This window comes from Oncorhynchus mykiss, chromosome 26 (genome assembly GCF_057628025.1).
Source record: "Oncorhynchus mykiss isolate SJ-2025 chromosome 26, ASM5762802v1, whole genome shotgun sequence".
Taxonomy (NCBI): Eukaryota; Metazoa; Chordata; class Actinopteri; order Salmoniformes; family Salmonidae; genus Oncorhynchus; species Oncorhynchus mykiss.
The window spans coordinates 19,484,455-19,505,919 of NC_143047.1; the positions used below are offsets into that span (position 1 = coordinate 19,484,455).

The window sequence follows — 21,465 nt, forward strand, 5'->3', positions numbered from 1 at the left end:
ATTTACAAACACTGCTCGGCTACGTCGGCCCAGACACTAACACATGCTGTCACTGCGACCAACGGGGCCAGTTACCGCCGGCTACATAACTGTCAAATCACTACTTAAGCATGCAGGCCACAGCTCCTGCCTTGCCCCTATCCCTCGCCACAGAGTTTAAAAAGTCATCTCCTAGATGGTCTGTGCTGTCCCAGGTGAATGTGTGGCTGCACCACGGCGGCTTGGGGAGGCATGATACGGGTGTGATGGACGTGTACGGGGTGAGTGTCGCGGCAGGGCTGGGGCGTGCGGTGGCGTTGGGCACAACCCCGTCTGTCAGACGGCCGGCCTGCAGCCACAACTGCCCATGATACGTTGGCTGGCTGGAAGCCAAGGTCAGCACGGAGGGCTGGAGTCTGTTCACAGTCCACTAATCATACACTGTTAGCTTGAAGCACCCAAGCAGGCCCCGCTCGGACAGACACACTACACTGAACTCTTTGAATAACAGAAACGCGCTTTTCCGAAAAATGTTTCTTCTGGGAAACCTTCCTTAGTATTGTCGCTGAACACAATTTAGGAAACATTGCAATGAGAATTATGGAAATACGATTTTTGAGACAAAAGCTGAACCGTAGATAAGTGCTTGTCTACTGTTTAATGGATGTAAAGGGTTCTGTTCCTAGACTCCTCCCTGTCTTCAGGCTGAGCCTCAGCTCTACGGCTAGAAACACACTGATAAACCTAATAATCCCATTATTTCCAAATCTCAGATGAAGATCTAAACCACATCTCAAAATCAGAGGACAATCTTCCTCTTATTTGGGAATAAGCGCCATTGTGCTATAAATACCACTGGATAACAACCAAGTAGTACCAAGTAGTATCTGTGCATGTGTGCTGCTGCTGCAGGCTATTTACCTGTGCAATCAGCACATTGCTAGTGAACATTGTAACTGCATTTTAGGTACACTGCTTCAACGTGAATATGGCGCAGGACTGTGGGGCAGCAGAGGCACAAAGACATAGCACACCATGGTCTGTACGGACAGACAGAGTGATGAATGGACAGATGTACTGGTGCAGGCAGAGATCAAATGTGCCTGGGGATTAAAGAGATTGTCTCCATTCTCTTTGGTCAAAGTCATCCAGATGAACCTTTGACAGGCTGGACACCAGGCAGTGTATAGTAGGTATGTTGTGTCCATACTCACTCTCAATTATGTTTACAAAATCTCCCAAATAGCATGCGCTGCCAATAAAAGAAATGGTTTGGAATAAGGTGTAAGTTAAGAGGACCCTGCAATTTGCTGTGCAGAGAAACTAGAAGAAATCCCATCCCATATAATGAGAATGGTTATTTCAGAGCAAGTCTTCTTCTCTGGCCTACATGAGTAATCACGTTGACAAAACACCTGTAAAACCTGGACAAACAACCCCATCTCTCTGGCTCTCTGGCATATGTGTGTGCATCCATGCATATCTGTGTGCATGTATGTGTGAATGTATGTGGAAGTTTGTGTGTGTGTTTTTTTTGTGCATGTTTGTGTGCAGTATGGAGGCACAAACAGCTGTCTGCTTACTGATGCCCGCCCCCTTGCAATGTCAGAAACACTGATTTATATGCACCTAAAGCAAAGATATCTCAAACGTCTACATCTTATAATTCGGATCAGGCAGCCGATGGAACCATAGCCTGTAGAGGTTCATTCGGGAAGGGCATTGGAAAATAAACAGGGTAATGCGGGCCGAGCAGACCTGACATTTAACTGATTTCTGATGGAAAGTGACAGGAGATTGACGTTAAATGAAATTCATACAGGGCACCCAGAACCACCATGGTGTAGGAGACAAACAACAAATACAGAGACACAGAATAGATATTCACACTTTGAACAGAAATGCCATACAAACCAGTTCATGTCATGCATCATTCTATTTTTGTATCTCTTTGCATGATGCATGATAAATTCAACGCAACTGATCATGTATCTGAAATAACATTTGAATTACTGCCAAAATATTTCATGAGTCTGGAAATCCCAATGGAAAGAATGAATTAATCACTTGTTGCTGGTACTGAAATCATTTCTAAGGAATATTCATGACCTAATATAAACATTAGACACAGTTATAATTTCAATCAACCAAAACGAACAATATTTCCATTGATGTCCACTACCATAAATATAGTTTGCACTTTAAATCCTAATATTGGCATAGATCTACAAATGGTGGAGTAATTTCCCCCAATTCAGAAATTCCACAATGTAGCCATAATGTTCCAAAACACACAACATTAATCAGCTTCCCCTGACAAATGCTTCATATTTCAGTTTAGCGCAAATAATCCAACGCAAATGACAAAATATTTAAACCCATCACTAAAGAGGATATCGGTGCCATGCAATTAGGTCATTCTGGAAAATAAAATTATGCCAATTACAGGTCACACAACATGACTGGTGCTCTCTCCCTCCCTGCCTCTGCAGTGAGCTGTGAACGTAATGTAACACGTTGATGTAATGAGTGTTAAATGATGTGGTGCAGAAAGGCCAGGCAGAGGGAGACAGAGGGGTGAGGTGAGGGAGACAGAGGAGTGAGGTGAGGGAGACAGAGGAGTGAGGTGAGGGAGTGCACGGGGAGTGAGGTGAGAGAGTGCACAGGGCGTGAGTGGGCCAGGGTTCTTACCCTGGAGGACTCGTAGGAGGGACTGGACGACTGGCCACCTGGGGCCCAGGAGGACGATGCCTGGCTCGGCCTCTCATCCATACCTGTCAGAAGAAGAGATGCACAACTCCATCAGCACCGTGTCCTCAGACTCCTCACCAACACACACACACACACACACACACTCTCTAATCTCACACACACAGACATTTAACAGTTAGACAGAGCTGGAGTGACAGGTTACACATATAAACAAACACAGAAAGAGAGGGGCCATACAACACAGGACAGGAACCAGTGTACCCCTAGAGGAACTGAATTAGACACTATTCAAAATGTGATTTAACAAATGAATTGCAAAGTTGCATTGCTATCCAAAGTGATTGTTTTTAACATTTCTTTATGGCCTCTCCTGAATCAAAAGGCGAAGGCTGCAGTTAATCAAACAGGGCAGAGATATTTCACACGTCTAATGTCTCATAGCAACAGCCTCTCAGTTCTCCAGGGGCCTGGTTTAACAAAAGACATAACAGTGCATCTACAGTCATGTCTGTCCCTGGGCGAGCGAGCATGCTGCCATTCTCTTGGCAGGAGGACAGACAACAGAGCAGAGTAGAAGAAAGTGACTAATCTGTTATACCTCTATTCAAAGGCTGTGCTGCCTTACGAGTGTCAGGCACATTTTCACGGCATCATTTATTTTGGTTTACATAAATCACGGACAAAAAAATGTGCACTCCTTAGCATGTGTGCATGCTCAAAATGTGCTTCAGAGCACTAGAGCTGGATGATTTGGCAGTGATGTATAGTCCAGCCCTGTCAAAACAGCTGAGCACTGAAACTTCCTAAAACTCATTTTTAAAAAGTCCATGTTTCCAAAGACAGCAAAATAAAATAATAGATAAACAAATAAATCAATAACGTTGACACAATTGCATGAATTCAACATCTGCTATGTGATGAACAAATATAATATCTGACCTTCGAAATTACATTTATGGGGCCTGCTCAGTAAAGAGATATGATTCTGAGATTCTTCACGCTGTTTGAGACAATATTGTTTTGTAGGTAACAGCATTCCACTCCCGGCCCCCTGTAAGCTACATAATTGTAGGAGGGGGAGTAACATCAACATTTTGCAAGTTATTGATTGTTCCCTTTGTCATTTCACCCTGCTTCAGAAAACTGCAATACCATTCATTTGCTTCCACTCTCAAATATAACAGATCAGATTTAAAGGAATTGTATATACAATGAATCAAACCTTTAAACCATAACACAGACTCTCAGAGGGCCTGTAATCCACTTTCATTTGTTGAACATTTCAAAATATTAGTGACAAAAAACCATACGTCTTCGGTTGCCTGAACGTGCCACTTGACCGCATGGCTGGGCACACACTAAACACCAGCTATCTGCATTTGCATGAGTAGAACAAACAGGCCTTTTAGCGAGGGGAGAAGTAGACTTTTCCACCGTGAAAAAGAACTAGGCCTACATCACACAATCACGATGTGCGGGCTAGACCCCGTGCCAAAGACAATGTAGAGGCCGGCCAATGTGAGGCTGGCAGAGTGCAGCAGTCAACTCAACTCAACTCATGGCACCTTCATTGGCATACTCTAGCAATACACAGTAATACACTTTTCAAAAGTGAAATAACATGTTAACACTACACATAATAATATAACATTCCAAAAGGGGGAAACGCTGTACTCCACACTAGCTGTAGCACCTGACTCTGACTGTAGTGCGACCTTTAGGGCACTAGTTGTCACCAGCTCCAGTCTCTAGTCTCTGTCCTGACTGCCAGCTCCTGCCTGGGGCTCCAGGGTCCTCTCTCTACACACGACTACAGATATAGCTACACCAGCCAGGGACAACACAATATCACTATGCTTCACACTGATCGAGACAAACACAGAGCGGTAGAGTTGTCTTCAAAGGAGGAGATAATTCTAAAATAGTCATCTACGGAATAGCAACATGATATTCTTAAGCATTCTCTTCAAGGGGTTAATTAACAAACAAATATAAATGCGTGAATGGGCTGGTTATATTATGAATGTAAACACCAGTGGTATTTGCGCAGATGTCGTTTTTGATTCTTCCGTGCTTATGCCGTTTCTTCAGGAATATTCATCCTTTTTGTTCTCTAGAGAAACATAAATATGGCTGCTATTGATAGGTGAAATGTTAGGGAAAATGACATGGGTTTTGTATCTACAGCACAGGGAAGTCCTTCTCTGGGGAGTAATTAGGCTTTTATTTTCTATTTCTAATGTGGAATGCATTACTAATATCTCTGGAAGAAATATCTAAATGCACATCTGTGATGTCAATTCTAAGCTAACAGACTACAAGGTTTGAAAGAAAGTGGCCCAGGGACTCAGATCGGTTCCATTTGGCTTGGAAGGAAGGAACCGTCTCTCTGTGGTTTCTACTGTTATGAGTCAGCCACTCCATTCAACCATCCACCAAATCACTGACAACCAACGTCATGAGACACTGCTACAGTAGCTGAGGTCACACACACACCAACAGTTAAGCAAATAAAAGATAGAGGCATACTATTTCTGTAGCCTGACAAATGTATTATAAGATCAATTCCACCTGTCTGTAATATCATCCAGGTTTCATCTGCTCTTAATACAGTCCATATTCACCTACCATTCATCACTTTCATCACGTTTGATGTGTAACAGGTTTTATGGAACAGGGTGCCCATGTCCTGCTGCTAGGGCTTCAGAGGTTCAGAGGTTCAGAGGTATGGCACACAGACCTGTCAGCCCCATCTGTGGAAGCTCTGCTCTGCTCTGGAACAAACTCCATCATATATCCACTCCACTCCGCAACCCAGCACACTGGTCACACACTTAACATGGAATCATACTGCACTGCATTGACAGCCACATTGTCAGCTGTGCATGTGTGTGTGGCAAAGACCCTCTTCTAATTATTTCAGAACCCTAGTTCTCAATTATAGAATTGAACAGGAAATAGACAAAGACATTATGCAGATATGAATGCTTCAGTTTGACTAAAGTGGGATTTTGCTCTCTGGCGTGCCCCCACTGCATAAACCTATGCCAAAGAATGTTCATTTACATGCAGTGTATGTCGAATAGAGGATTTAAATATGGATTTAACTTGGCACGGGCACTTGCTCTGTGTAAAAATCTTTGTCTATCCTGTTTTCAAGTCTGGCAGTCATTAGATATCCTCAAAATGTTGTTCAGTTTAGTATTTAGGAAGAAGTCAAAGCAATTCTTTGTTCATTGATTAAAATAACATTTGAAGGGCACTCTGGACATAGGAGACTAACTCCTAGGAGAGGTCTTAGGTTGGCATACTTTTATGAAGCCCTTAGCAATAAAACAAAATACAAATAACTGATCACAGTCAGTCACAGTACTTGTGTTGTGCATTTCAAAATGCAGCCTGACACACAACCTGGTACTCATTTGCCTGTAGTCTCTATAGTCTCTGTAATCGTTGTATTCTTTGTAGTTGTTGTAGTCTCTGAAGTATTTGTAGTCATTGTAGTCTCTGTAGTCTTTGTGGTCGTTGTAGTGTTTATAGTCTTTGTGGTCGTTGTAGTCTCTATAGTCTTTGTGGTCGTTGTAGTCTCTGTAGTCTTTGTAGTCATTGTAGTCTCTATAGTGTTTGTGGTCATTGTAGTGTCTATAGTCTTTGTGGTCGTTGTAGTCTCTATAGTCTTTGTGGTCGTTGTAGTCTCTGTAGTCTCTGTAGTCGTCTCTGTAGTCATTGTAGTCTCTGTAGTCATTGCAGTCTCTGTAGTCATTGCAGTCTCTGTAGTCATTGCAGTCTCTATAGTCTCCGCAGTCTCTGTAGTCATTGTAGTCTCCGTAGTCATTGTAGTCATTGCAGTCTCTGTAGTCATTATAGTCTCCGTAGTCATTGTAGTCTCTGTAGTCTCCGCAGTCATTGCAGTCTCTGTAGTCTCCGTAGTCATTGTAGTCTCTGTAGTCATTGTAGTCTCCGTAGTCATTGTAGTCTCTGCGAGCCGATGCAGCCTAGGAACAGTCAGATCCAGAACTTTCTTTTCTATTCAGAATAGTCGAATAAAAACATCCTGTACCCGCTTTAAGTTCAACTAAAAGCATTTCTAGGGTCTATAATATTTTCGGTTTATAAAAATAAAGACGTTTTCTGCTATTATCCTGTCAGAGGTTACCGTTTCTTCAGAGGAAAACAATCTCCCAAAAATAAGGACAGGAAATGTCTTGCTGATCTACATGTATGCCTAGAACTAGCTGAACTACATATGTGCGATCAATTCCTCAATGCATACCAACACCTCTTTCTGCACTATTTAAAGAAATCAGTGGCAAATATATTTACGGTTACACAGGAGCTCGGAAGAGAAGCTTAGGAGCACCGTTAAAATCACACCCTTTCTCACAACATCCTAGGCACTGAACTCTTTTTTTTAAGTGAGATTGTCACAACAGTAAAAATGTAAAAAGGGTAGCTAACATTCTTACATTTCATCTGCTACCTTATGACATAACTGCTACATAACTGTATGGAAACCCAACATCTTGAAGAACAAAATGTATACATCAAAGAAATTCCAACATTGTTTATTTACAGATTTATGGATAGAGACTGAATACAGACAAACAACTCATTGTAACTCTGCTTGAGCTAGTAAGAACATTTCATCCAAATAAGCCACACTAAACATTGGAACTCTGTCACAGTGCAAAATACAAATCAAATCTACAGCATCATTTAAATGAGGTAGCCTGAACAGCAAATGTTTAGTATTATGAATAACCTCACATGAAACCACATATTCCACAGCCACTGAGCATGGCTGTTATGTTCTGAGTACTCTGATCTAGTGAACAGAGGTGTTCAGTGTGGGGAACCGGAGCTTACATCACTGCCAACTGACTGTCAGGAACAAACACGTAATATCCTCCACGTCTCAAATCAAACACTTGAACACAACCTTGAATTGGAGGGCAAATATTTATCTTGGCAATGTCTGCTCTCCTCTGTAGTTTAACTGTTGAGCAGGTGTCCACATCCCCTCAGACATACAGTCAAAAGGGCACCGCACCGACTGTTCAAACGGACCCTGTTTTCTGGCAAACACCACTGAAAAAAGAAATGCATTTGTTACTTCACACAACTGTGAACGACCACTGCAAAAAACAACAAGCACACCAGACGCGACATCACAAAGCGATGTCCAAGTCATTCGGCAGAACTGAAAACACAGTTTTTCTTTGCCAAATTGCTAGGAAACCAAACATTCAGACCAAGCGGGCATCGCTTGTGGAATCACTGCGGGCTGCAATTGATACGGACCTACAGGGAAGCAACATCGTAAATGATGGCAAACAGTTGTGGCTGCCGAGGCATTACCATGTCTTTACCAGTTGTGCTCTGCCTCCTCAGAGAGGAAACACGTCCTCCAGACATAGTCTAGGAGTGAAACATCAATACAGAAAACGTAAACAAGCTAGCCTCATACTTCACCTTACATGACTGAATTTACACTGGGGTTAAAATAATAAACTAAACATTCTCAGAATCTTAAATAATGATCACTACGCTCAACTGATATTTGTCAAAAAGCAATGAAGACATCAGGTATAGTGATTGATTTTTGATTCATTGTTAAAATAAGTAAACAACACAGTGATTATTTCACATACGGTAGTAACCATCATAAAAATCAGACAAAAAAAGTTTACCGTTTACTATGTTCACCTCCTCACAATTAATATTTCTAATAGACTACCACTACTACAACTGCCAAGGCTCTGAAGAGCTCACCAGCCTGTTAATTGAATTAAGTCCAATTTGTGCAATGTACAATGTGACTTCCCCATACACATGTAGCAATGAGAGGTTTGTCAGAGCTAGTGCCGTAGTGTCTTCATTAGACAGACTCTCTCTCTGCACTGAGATCCAGTCATCCACAAAGCGCTGTCACAGACAGAGGCCTTGACAAGCAAATGACAAGACGCTTCCCCTTCGGGATCCCCTCCAACTCCGAGCAAACAGTCGTGAGGCAGGCAGCAGGCAGGTTAATAAGACATGCTGTAGCGATAGATAGATATACATTTGAATTCGTCACGGTATCTTTAATGAAATGCATCAAACAAGAGTGCCTGCAACCGAACAACCAAGTCTGCCACAGTGCACAGCTTGAGCTGATTTGACTGTATGCAAAGAAGGGAGCTATTTTCGGTTGTTCACTTCCAATCTAACAGCTACTCTCTCGTGTCACATGGAGACCGGCTCGGCTCGCTGCGAGGGACAACCCCTCACTGGGGCTGTGTGTGTGTTGGAGTACCCTAAACTGTTCACAACTCACAAGGAAGTAGACAACAACAACAAAAACATTTTGATTGTGTGCAGAGAGATACATTTTGTTAAATAAAAAAGCATTTCATATGGGATATCGACTAGGTTTGGGCAGTATCCACATTTTCATACCATCATACCATTTCTGTACCAGACCGGGGTATACAGTATATTCGAATGTGCACAGGGATCTTGATCTAGGATGGGATTGAATGTCCAAGATACATGATCTTGACATCTAGCCACTTAGTTAGCAAGTTAACAAACCAAATGCATAGGTGGAGCCCTGAGCTGGATTTAAATTATTTGACCCGTTAGATTTCTTATAGTTAAATTTAACTTATAATTAGTAATAAGCAGTGGGGTAGCACGCACTTCGACAGCCCCCGTGACCCCCCCCCCCAAAAGTATATATATATTTTTTAACAGTATTGAAAATCATTCCGTCGGTATTTCGAAATACCCCAGTATACGGTATATCACCCAAGCCTAATATTGACATAGCCAAATGTCATCAAATAAAACATAATTAGTATCAGTTTCATAATTTGTTTTATACTTAGTGATTTGAATTTGTAGAAATATCTCTAGGTAGGCAGAGGTATTGAGCCGGCGAAGCTGCAGTATTTGCCCAAAGTCCCCCTGATGAGCACACACAACCCACAACCGATGGCCTCTTCAAATTCATGTCATTAAAAGGCACGAAGGAGAAACCACAATCTCCCTCTGTTCAAGCTGCAGAGGTGTATATGTTTGTTTTGCTATCTCTGTTTCTCTGGCACACTTCGGAGGGGCCTTGAAGGGTCCTGGCAGTGCGGTTCTGCTGCATTTGTCTGGGTATGCCCAGTTCAGACGCATTAATCCAAACTCTCATTCCCTGCAATTTCCACACTTCCTTCCTGTGCTGCTGCCTGCGCCCCTCGCCACATGTTCACAGTGGCTTACGGAGGAAAGGTGCTTTTTCCTCTCGAGGAGCTGGAGCACGCAGGCTAAAGATATGAGGAATTTATCTCTGCTATAACATAAACTGCCAGAGTGCAGTAGTTATGCAGAATAAATGAGTTTCCTATTTAACATAAATCAATTTCCCTTAGGTTTTTAGTTAATAACGTGCATCTAAAATGTTTACAAACACCAAATCCACTCATATTTCATTCAAAAGGCAAAAGGCCTTGAACTGGTTGAGAAACAGTTTAACGAGGCACAGTGGCAGACTAAATGAGCTACAGTTGAAGTCGAAAGCTTACATACACCTTAGCCATATACATTTAAACTAAGTATTTCACCATTCCTGGCATTTAATCCGAGTAAAAATTCCCTGTCGTAGGTCAGTTAGGATCACCACTTTATTTTAAGAATGTGAAATGTCAGAATAACAGTAGAGAGAATGATTTATTTCAGCTTTTATTTATTTCATCACATTCCCAGTGGGTCGGTAGTTTACATACACTCAATTAGTATTTGGTAGTATTGCCTTTAAATTGTTTAACTTGTGTCAAACGTTTCGGTAGACTTCCACAATCTGCCCACAATAAGTTGGGTGAATTTTGGCCCATTCCTCCTGACAGAGCTGGTGTAACTGAGTCAGGTTTGTAGGCCTCCTTGCTCGCACACGCTTTTTCAGTTCTGCCCACAAATTTTCTATGGGATTGAGGTCAGGGCTTTGTGATGGCCACTCCAATACCTTGACTTTGTTGTCCTTAAGGCATTTTGCCACAACTTAGGGAGTATGCTTGGGGTCATTGTCCATTTGAAAGACCCATTTGCGACCAAGTTTAAACTTCCTGACTGATGTCTTGAGATGTTGCTTCAATATATCCACATAATTTTTCCTGCCTCATGATGCAATCTATTTTGTGAAGTGCACCAGTCCCTCCTGCAGCAAAGCACTTCCACAACATGATGCTGCCACCCCCGTGCTTCACGGTTGGGATGGTGTTCTTCAGCTTGCAAGACTCCCCCTTTTTCCTCCAAACATAACGATGGTCATTATGGCCAAACAGTTCTATTTTTCTTTCATCAGACCAGAGGACATTTCTCCAAAAAGTACAATCTTTGTCCCTATGTGCAGTTGTCAACTGTAGTCTGGCTTTTTTTTATGGCGGATTTGGAGCAGTGGCTTCTTCCTTGCTGTTATGTTGATATAGGACTCGTTTTACTGTGGATATAGATACTTTGTACCTGTTTCCTCCAATATCTTCACAAGATCCTTTGCTGTTGTTCTGGGATTGATTTGCACTTTTCGCACCAAAGTATGTTGTTTGTGCAGATGAACGGGGTACCTTCAGGCATTTGGAAATTGTTCCCAAGGATGAACCAGAATTGTGGAGATCTACAATTTTTTTCTGAGGTCTTGGCTGATTTCTTTTGATTTTCCTATGATGTCAAGCAACGAGGGACTGTGTTTGAAGGTAGGCCTTGAAATACATCCACAGGTACACCTCCAATTGACTCAAATGATGTCAATTAGCCTATCAGAAGCTTCTAAAGCCATGACATCATTTTCTGAATTTCCAAGCTGTTTAAAGGCACAGTCACCTTAGTATATGTAAACTTCTGACCCACTGGAATTGTGATACAGTGAATTATAAGTGAAATAATCTGTCTGTCAACAATTGTTGGAAAAATTACTTGCGTCATGCACAAAGTAGAGGTCCTAACCGGCTTGCCAAAACTATAGTTTGTTAACAATACATTTGTGTAGTGGTTGAAAAACAAGTTTTAATGACTCCAACCTAAGTGTATGTAAACTTCCGACTTCAACTGTAAGTACTCTAATACTGCTATACAATAATATTTCAAGTAATGTTACATCAACAACAAAAAATACTCATAATTGCAGACTCAATTTACTCTAGAACCTGTACTGTAAAAACCCTCAACTTGCAATCCACTCAGTAGAAAGGTTCACTACAGAGAAGTGCTCTCGTGTGGTCGTACAAGCAGACAAGTCATATCTCTTCATTCATTCACCGTGCGTGGATCTTTTTAGGGTGAAACAAACACGGGAGCACAAAAGGATTAGCCAGTGGGTTCCTGCAATCAGCAGCGTGTTTATTACATCAGGAGGACTTAGTTTTATTGAGCTGCTCATTAGTAGGTTTAATCAGAGTCGTGTCTTATGACTATTCTAACAGCACTATCAGATCCCTCATCAGAGGGCTGAGTACTATCTCACACACACACACACACACACACACACACACATACATACACATACACATATATACACACACACACACACACACACACACACACACACACACACACACACCTTCTGATACAGAGTCCCTTCTCATTCCTGTGCTCCTGGCCATAAATTAGCCAACATGGCAGAGGAAGGCCCATCGAGTCCCACTCCTCTGCCTCCAACTGCTGTGCTGAATATAACACAGGCCCTGGTAGGCAGTGGACTGAGGGAACGTTCCAAACGTTCCCTCATTCTCCCCTGTCCCTGACACCAATGGCAGGGCTGTCAGCACAGCAAGCTACTCTCACGCTACTCATAGGAGGGGGACAGCAGGCTTTCCTGACTCATTTGGGCTTGTGTGATCTTCTCTTTCTCGTGACGTGTTTTATAGTGATGGAGATGAACATGTGGGAGTGAGAGAGCCCTTCTTTGGTATCAAAAGTGAAATAACATGATGGGACGATATTAATGATGTAATAAAGTGAGTGACAGCCAATCAGAGCGCATGACCAGTGCCCCTCTGCTGTCCCATCTGTTTCACAGTCAGAGAGGATCCTGGGACAGGGCCAAAAGGAGGTTGGATAACCGACAAGCTCTCTCAATTTATTAACTCACTTTTCATCACCCTTTTTGATCAATGTTGATTAGCACAAATAATCAAAAAGCTCTTTTAAGTACCTGGACCTAACTGTCAAATAATAAGTGATTCATATTTCAGTTTTCTAGCTCAGTAATAATTATTAGATTTTGCAGGAACATATATCCAGCTGAGAGACAAGGAGAAAAATGTTAGGAAAGCACACAGCGCAGTGTCATCAGTATTTCCTTCAAATCCTGTTTTTTTATTAATCTGAAATAAAAAATAAAATGTTAATGTTGCCATTTATGATGTAAAGGATGTAACACATGCGGCTGCTTCCTCTCCCTCATTCAATAATGTAACAAAGCCAAAGAGAAAATGATTTCCCTTCATTACAATAATTGCCATGGTAACAAACAAAATGAGGTTGCACGAATTGAAAGTTGAGAGCTTTACAAAAGATTTAGCTCGAGTCCATCGTCTTTAATTTATTAGTGTAAATCCTTCAAAAGACAAATTAAAACCAGGAACAAATCAGTGGTACGCACTAATCCTCAAGTATTTTAAAAGAGGAGAGATTGAACTTCAATTTGATTGGTATTTTGCACAGCACAGCAAAAAAACACATTTCAGACCTCAGACCTAAAAATAACATGCCACATTCACTGTAAATGCAGTTGCAACTAAATCTATACATAGGAGAGGCTGGCCCAGCCACTGCTGAGGGATTAGGCCTACACAACAACGACTTGGACTCATCAGCATTTTCTATATCTGAAATGGAAATCCTAACAAATGTATCAAGCCTCAGGTCACGGTCAGCCCCAAACACTCAGTTATCCTCACAAACTAGCCACAACACCTGAGAAAATGTTGTGTGTGAGTGTGCGTGCCGCGTGTGTGTTTGCGAGAGAGAGAGAGAGAGAGAGAGAGAGAGAGAGAGCTAGAGAGCATTTATGAGTGTGGGAAAGAGTGAAAGAAACAGAGATGCCACATTGTGCAACAATCCACTCTGTGATCTTTAAAACCACTAGAACAAAACATGACCCTATGATGGAAACCTATCTGATAAGGACAATTATTTGGTATGCTTTTTGGCAAGGCAGTGGTGTATATAGTCTGATTCCTGCATTTAAATCCCCCTCCCCTCAACACCCGCACAGAGTGACCAAACAGACCATTTCCTTATCATCCCTTCCATCTTCAAACACAAATAGGACATAGCCAGTGAGGAAACCCAAACAGCTAGGTTGGCAGAGAGAGAGCTTTAATAAAAACAGCGATAGTAGAGGGGTGGTCACGTACTGCACGTAACCACTGCACTCTGGATGGCACATAACATAACATCCCAGGTCGGAGCTCCCATGCAGTCCGTTGGACACAAACAGTCAGGTCCTTTCCTGGCACTACGTATATCAATACAGGTGCAAGACTTGAGCTGATACTGGAAAATAGAACACATTTGAATCTGCAAATACAAAGCTGTGTGTTCATAATCACACAATTTACAATATCACCTTTTCCATTCAATAATGGATGTCTCTTTAAAAACAGCACATAGCACATGCTCCCTCCTAGCCTGCATCCCTCCCTCCTTCTGAGATCCTGAGTAGATATGGTTAAACTGGTAAAGGGCCAGTCCCCAACTCAGCATCCCAGCAGCTCCCCAGAGTACCCCCAGGAATGCTCTGTCCAGGGCTCTCTGACTCCCACAGGGGCCTGGTAGATCAAACAGGGGATCATAACTCATTCCTTCCCACTAACCCCTGCTCTGTTATTCCCAATCGAAGCCCTGCACGCTCCCAGGCGCATCACTGACACCACACGGCAGGCCCGGCTGCATGCGATGGCCACGGGCTCTCAGATCATTAGATGAGGACAACCCACCCCTCCTCCTCCCGCTGCTGCCCCCAGATACGTCCTCAGAGGGTAGGGTCAGTCATTAGTGGTCAGGATGGAGGTAGCTAAAGCTAATGCTCTCTCTCACTCTGTGTGGCATGTTGACCAATGCAACTGTATCTCTGAGGAGTGCTTTCCACCTTACACCAACATGCTCCCTTAAGTCCAGAGTACTCAGCATCAATGTACTGTATTTGGGAGTTTAGTTTTAAAACTAACAGACATCCTGTGCTTCAGCAGCAGGTGTTCTTGAAGCATACTACCGTTCAAAAGTTTGGAGTCACTTAGAAATGTCCTTGTTTTTAAAAGAAAAGCACATGTTTTTGTCCATTAAAATAACATTAAATTGATCAGAAATACAGTGTAGACATTGTTAATGTTGTAAATGACTATTGTAGCTGGAAACGGTTGATTTTTAATGGAATATCCCGACTCCGGGATGCTGGCCTTCTAGGCAGAGTTGCAAAGAAAAAGCCATATCTCAGACTGGCCAATAAAAATAAAATATTAAGATGGGCAAAAGAACACAGACACTGGACAGAGGAACTCTACCTAGGAGGCCAGCATCCCAGAGTCACCTCTTCACTGTTGACGTTGAGACTGGTGTTTTGCGGGTACTATTTAATGAAGCGGCCAGTTGAGGACTTGAGAGGCTTCTGTTTCTCAAACTAGACACTCTAATGTACTTGTCCTCTTGCTCAGTTGTGCACCGGGCCTCCCTCTCCTCTTTCTATTCTGGTTAGGGCCCGTTTGCGCTGTTCTGTGAAGAGAGTAGTACACAGCGTTGGACGAGATCTTCCGTTTCTTGACAATTTCTTCATTTCTCAGAACAAGAATAGACTGACAAGTTTCAGAAGAAAGTTATTTGTTTAATCAAACTCACAAATGCTGATGCTCCAGATACTGAACTAGTCTAAAGAAGGCCAGTTTTATTGCTTCTTTAATCAGCACCACAGTTTTCAGCTGTGCTAACATAATTGCAAAAGTGTTTTGTATTGATCTATTTGCCTTTTAAAATGATAAACTTGGATTAGCTAACACAACGTGCCATTGGAATGCAGGATGCTGATAATGGGTCTCTGTGCCTATGTAGATATTCAAAAAAAATCTGCCGTTTCCAACTACAATAGTCATTTACAACATTAACAATGTCTACACTGTATTTCTGATCAATTTGATGTTATTTTAATGGAATGTGCATTTCTTAAAAAAACAAGGACATTTCTAAGTGACCCCAAACTTTTGAACAGTAGTGTACATACATACATACAGATACAACTCACTACCTCCGTCCAACACCTAACAATGTGCCCATTCAGACTATATCAGCCAGAGGTCAAGCACAGATAAGCAGGTATAGAAATGTATCTCTGGCTGGTTTTAAATCCAGCAGCCTCAAGTCACAATAAGGGTTGTTTGGTTCCCACCAACTAAGTGCCTTCACAACTTAATACAACATCAAATACATGGTAATAAACTGCTCATTTGAAAAATGAATTGGAATCCACATCAAAGAAGCCAAGTCTGATGTACAACACCAACTTTTTATATCAAAATAATGACAGTCTAGGAGAAGCCTGATAGTAATCTACCGCATATTGGGTGACTGAAGACATTATTTGAATGCTTTACCTCTTGGCAGACCTGCAAAAAAAAGATGCAAAAGGTGTGCCAAGTCACCTGCATTCAATGGACTTTCATCGCTATGGCAACAGCACAGTTCTCCATAACCAAGGTGACCTGTGATACATAAATGAGAGATGTCCAAACTCTCCCTGAATCTTCCCTCCAATGGGGGGCAGGAGGCCCAGTCTGCCAGGGGAGGGTACCCATTTGAAGGCATCACAAACGCAGTGTGGCCCAATAGTTCACAGAGCAGCCAGCAGGTTATCTCAAAATAAACAGGCGTCTCTGAAAGAAAAGGATTCCTTCAGCAATACACTCAAAGGCTTAAAACATGAAATGAGGTTTGTCAAACTAAAGCCTGCTATAAGACCTGATCAAATGTTTTAAAATGAAATAAAATGTTATCTTTTTTTTTATATAGTCTATCATTTTTTCATGCACTTTTGTAAAACAGAGGTTCTGAGATTACAAACTAAAATGAGATGATCTTATTGTCACGCCCTAACCATAGAGAGTCTTTGTTTTTCTATGGTATAGTAGGTCAGGGCAGGACTGGGGGGTTTTCTAGTTATTATTTTCTATGTAGGGTTCTAGTTTAGTTTTTCTATGTTGGTGTTTGGTATGATTCTCAATTAGAGGCAGCTGGCTATCATTGTCTCTAATTGGGGATCATATTTAAGTAGCATTTTTTCCACCTGTGGTTTATGGGATATTGTTTTGAGTTAGTGCAAGTAGCACCGCTGTAGTCACGGTTCGTTGTTTGTTTCTTTCTTTGTTGTTTTGTTTTGTGCGTTTTCAAATAAATATTATGTGGAAACCATATCGCGCTGCAGCTTGGTCCGATAATTATTCCAGGGAACGTGACAGAATATCCCATCAAACCAGGACCAAGCAGCGTGCCCAAAGAGGGAAGGAGTTCTGGACATGGGAAGAAGTGATGGGGAGATGCGAAACCCTTCCTTGGCGACAGACGGAAGGAGATTATGGAGGACAGCAATGACGACAGGGTTCGTGGCTACAGAAAGCCCAAGGACAACCCCAAGTTTTTTTGGGGGGGGGAGACACATGGAGCTGGCGGCTGAGCAGAGGGAAGAGTCAGAGACTGTCAGGGAGGCAATAGCGAAGTTGGGAGAGAGTGAGATGAGAGATGTTGTGGCCACCCCTCATAGCCTGGTTCCTCTCTAGGTTTCTTCCTAGGTTTTGGCCTTTCTAGGGAGTTTTTCCTAGCCACCGTGCTTCTACGCCTGCATTGCTTGCTGTTTGGGGTTTTAGGCTGGGTTTCTGTACAGCACTTTGAGATATCAGCTGATGTACAAAGGGCTATTTAAATTAATTTGATTTGTTCAAGTGTGTTCTGCTCAACGTCCGACCAGAGGATCCGGTTAGCAGTCTGGTGCAACCTGTGCTGGTTCTACACTTCTGGCCTCAAGTGCACCTCTCCAGTCCGGTACGTCATGTCTCCTCCTCGCATTCTCCCTGAAATGCGTGTCCCCAGTCCGGTACGTCCTGTGCCTGCTCCTCGCACTCTCCCTGAAGTTTGGTCCGATAATTATTCCAGCGAACGTGACACTTATGTGGATTTAAATAAACACACTCAAAACAATGAGAGCCTATGATAAATTAAATCAGCCAAAAGGAGAACTGGAGTGGGAAGTATCTCAAGGGACAACCGCTTCATGAGCAAAATAAAAGATTCAGCTCAGTCCTTCTTTAAGAACCTCAGTTGAAAGCTACTGTTGTGGTTACATATATTGAATCTGTTTGAACTAATCCATTGTAGAAGGAAAATGCATGCTTAAATTGAAGACCGACTTAGCAGTTGCTTTAAACAAAAAAAATACAACATTCCAAATCCTTAAATGCTTTGAAGATAAGCTGCGTTCAAGATGAGTTTTGTCACCTTTTATTGTGCCAAGTGCAGTGGAGAGGTTTTTGTGTGTGTTAAATTATCTTAAAATGCAAGCTGGGTACTTCTGCAAGCTCTAAGTCTTCTGACTGAACAAAAAAAATCCTTGCTTAATAATTATGAATGCGAAAAAGTCATTCTTCAACACTGTATTAATAATTAATCAGCAGATAATATTTTCTAATCCATGGGGATAAAAGCTGAAGAAAGAGCTTTAAACTCAGAGAAAGTTTGCTGAAGTAGAAGGAAAATGCAGTGTGTGTCTATCACAAGCATATCATTTAAATTATATTCACAAAAAGTATTGTAAATATAATTGAACAGTTCTGACATCCTTGTAACATCCTTGTACAACTTGGCTTCATCTATTCTGTAAACAAGTGAATGATAACATGTGGCACATTCTTTGAATTGACTGCAGGCCAACCAGGAATACTTAGGCCCATTCTAAACAAGATGGGATAAATAAACAATTACAGGAAGGCAAAATTGCAGGAGAAATGTATCATCAATTCTGTTCAGGTTGCCAACCCGCAGTAGGAGCAGAATTGCAAATATGCCTCAGTCTGTCTCTCTAGGAGCAATAACAACCCAAACATAATTATGGCTTTTCTGATTCTTGGCTGACTTCTACAGCAAGTCTAAAGTAGGTGGGACAGAGAGAGCAAACCATGATCTGAAAATATTCCTAATATAGCTCTCCAAATATAAAAGTGCCACAGTGAGCTCTGAAGCAAGCTAACTGAGCAGCTTGGACATAGATGTTAACGTGAGTATTGTCTCATGCAGAACATTACATTTGAGGTATCAGTGGTTTCTAGTTTACTACTTACTTTAGGTCAAGGAGTATATCAAGCTTGGAACAGACAGGTGTGTGACTCTGACACACATAAAAAACCTCAAGGAGAGAGTAAGCCCAAAACAGATCCCACATAATGTCTATTGATGGAAATAGAACAAAAATACCATTCACATAAGCCTCTACAAAACATGGCTCAATTCTTGTGACTTTTCTTACTGACTAAATAAATACCACTAGGCATTTTAGCCATGACGATGGGCTTTGATGGGAAAAACAGTCTATTAACAGTCTCTATTTCTTTTCTATTCTAAACAAAAAGCAGCATGCTGATGCTGGTCTATTTTGGAAGCCACAGAGTGCATGCCCAACACATCAGGCTTAAATGTGTCTGGTCACATGATGTCCATGAATGCCATGCTATATTAAATTCTAAAGCACACCGCAGAGTTTACTAAGTTCAATTCTCCCACTTCACACATTAAGAATTCAGAAAATGAGTTCCTTTGTAACACTTGAATTGAAGCAACATTCTATTTTATATTTCATTATGGTGGGGCAAAATGGAAGGTATGATCACTGAAACCGAATTTCACTCAAAAATGAAGTAGGCCTATTCAGCAACACTTTACATAGCATTAGCTACATAGAGCGCTATTAAAGGATGGTTGGGAATATATTTGACGTAACGTCAACAGACTCAAATTGATATATATTGATAATGCTCTGTATAGTTGTTAATACTTATGAATGCACAGTGAATGCTTTACCCAAACTGATTGATTGATGAAAGTGCAAGTATATACAGCGCCGGCAAGTAGCCTAGTGGTTTGAGCCAGTAACCGAAAGGTTGCTGGATCGGATCTCTGAGCTGACATTGGTAAAAATCTGTCATTCTGCCCCTGAGCAAGGCAGTTAACCCACTGTTCCCTGGGCGACAAAGATGTGGATGTTGATTAAGGCAGCCCCCCCGCATCTCTCTGATTCAGAGGGGTTGGGTTAAATGCAGAAGACAGATTTCAGTTGAAGGCATTCAGTTGTGCAACTGTCTAGGTATAGCACTTTGACATCGGCTGATGTAAAAATGGCTTTATAAATACATTTAACTGATTGATTGACTAGGTATCCGCCTTTCCTTTCAGAAACTATTCAGACCCCTTGAAATGTTCTACATTTTGTTATGTTACAGACTTATTCTAAAAATGGATTAAATAAATAACAATCCTCAGCAATCTACACACAATACCCCATAATGACAAAGCGAAAACAGGTTTTTAGAAATGTTTACAAATGTATTAAAATAATAAAACAAATACCTTATTTACATAAGTATTCACACCCTTTGGTATGAGACACGGAATTGAGGTCAGGTGCATCCTGTTTCCATTGATCATCCTTGAGATGTTTCTACAACTTGTATGGAGTCCACCTGGTGTAAATTATATTGATTGGACATGATTTGGAAAGGCACCCCTCTATATAAGGTCCCACAGTTGACATTGCATGTCAGAGCAAAAACCAAGCCACAAGGTCAAAGAAATGGTCCGTTGAGCTCCGAGACAGAATTGTGTCGAGGCACAGATCTGGGGAAGGGTACCAAAAAATGTCTGCAGCATTGAATGTCCCCAAGAACACAGTGGCCTCCATCATTGTTAAATGGAAGTAGTTTGGAACCACCAAGGCTCTTCCTAGAGCTGGCCGCCCAGCCAAACTGAGAAATTGGGGGAGAAGGGCCTTGGTCAGGGAGGTGACCAAGAACCTGATGGTCACTCTGACAGAGCTCTGGAGTTCCTCTGTGGATATGGGAGAACCTTCCAGAAGGACAACTATCTCTGCAGCACTCCACCAATCAGGCCTTTATGGTAGAGTGGCCAGATGGAAGCAACTCCTCAGTAAAAAGCACATGACAGCCCGCTTGGAGTTTGCCAAAAGGCAGCTAAAGACTCTCAGATCACGAGAAACAAGATTCTCTGGTCTGATGAAACCAAGATGGAACTCTGAATGCCTGAATGCCAAGCGTCATGGCTGGAGGAAATCTGGCACCATCCCTACAGTGAACCATGGTGATGGCAGCATCATGCTGTGGGAATGTTTTTCAGCTACAGGGACTAGGAGACTAGTCACGATCGAGGAAAAGATGAACGGAGCAAAGTACTGAGAGATTCTTAATGAAAACCTGATCCAGAGCGCTCAGGACCTCAGACATTTGCTTACATTTCTAAAAACCTGTTTTTGCTTTGTCATTATGGGGTATTCTGTATAGATTGATGAGGGGAAAAAACAGTTTAATCAATTTTAGAATAAGGCTGTAATGTAACAAAATGTGGAAACAGTCAAAGGGTCTGAATACTTTCTGAAGGCACTGTACTTAAAGCATCAATTCAGCACCGACTTGACCTGGATCCCAAGCTATTTACTTCTGTGGAGACAGCATCCAGAATGGGAAGTGAGGATGCAAAGTACTCTGA

The 21,465-nt window shown here is 41.9% G+C and overlaps 1 protein-coding gene across 15 annotated transcripts in view; it reads right to left on the minus strand.

Annotated features, from left to right (window-relative positions):
- Positions 1–21,465, minus strand: part of LOC110506541 (transcription factor 12) — a 95,037-nt gene that overhangs the window by 70,936 nt on the left and 2,636 nt on the right. For all 15 annotated transcript variants that reach the window (XM_090222336.1, XM_090222333.1, XM_090222332.1 and 12 more), the window contains exon 4: positions 2,671–2,753. In XM_090222336.1, the coding sequence (XP_090078462.1) occupies positions 2,671–2,753 (83 nt within the window). The remainder of the gene's footprint in view (positions 1–2,670; positions 2,754–21,465) is intronic.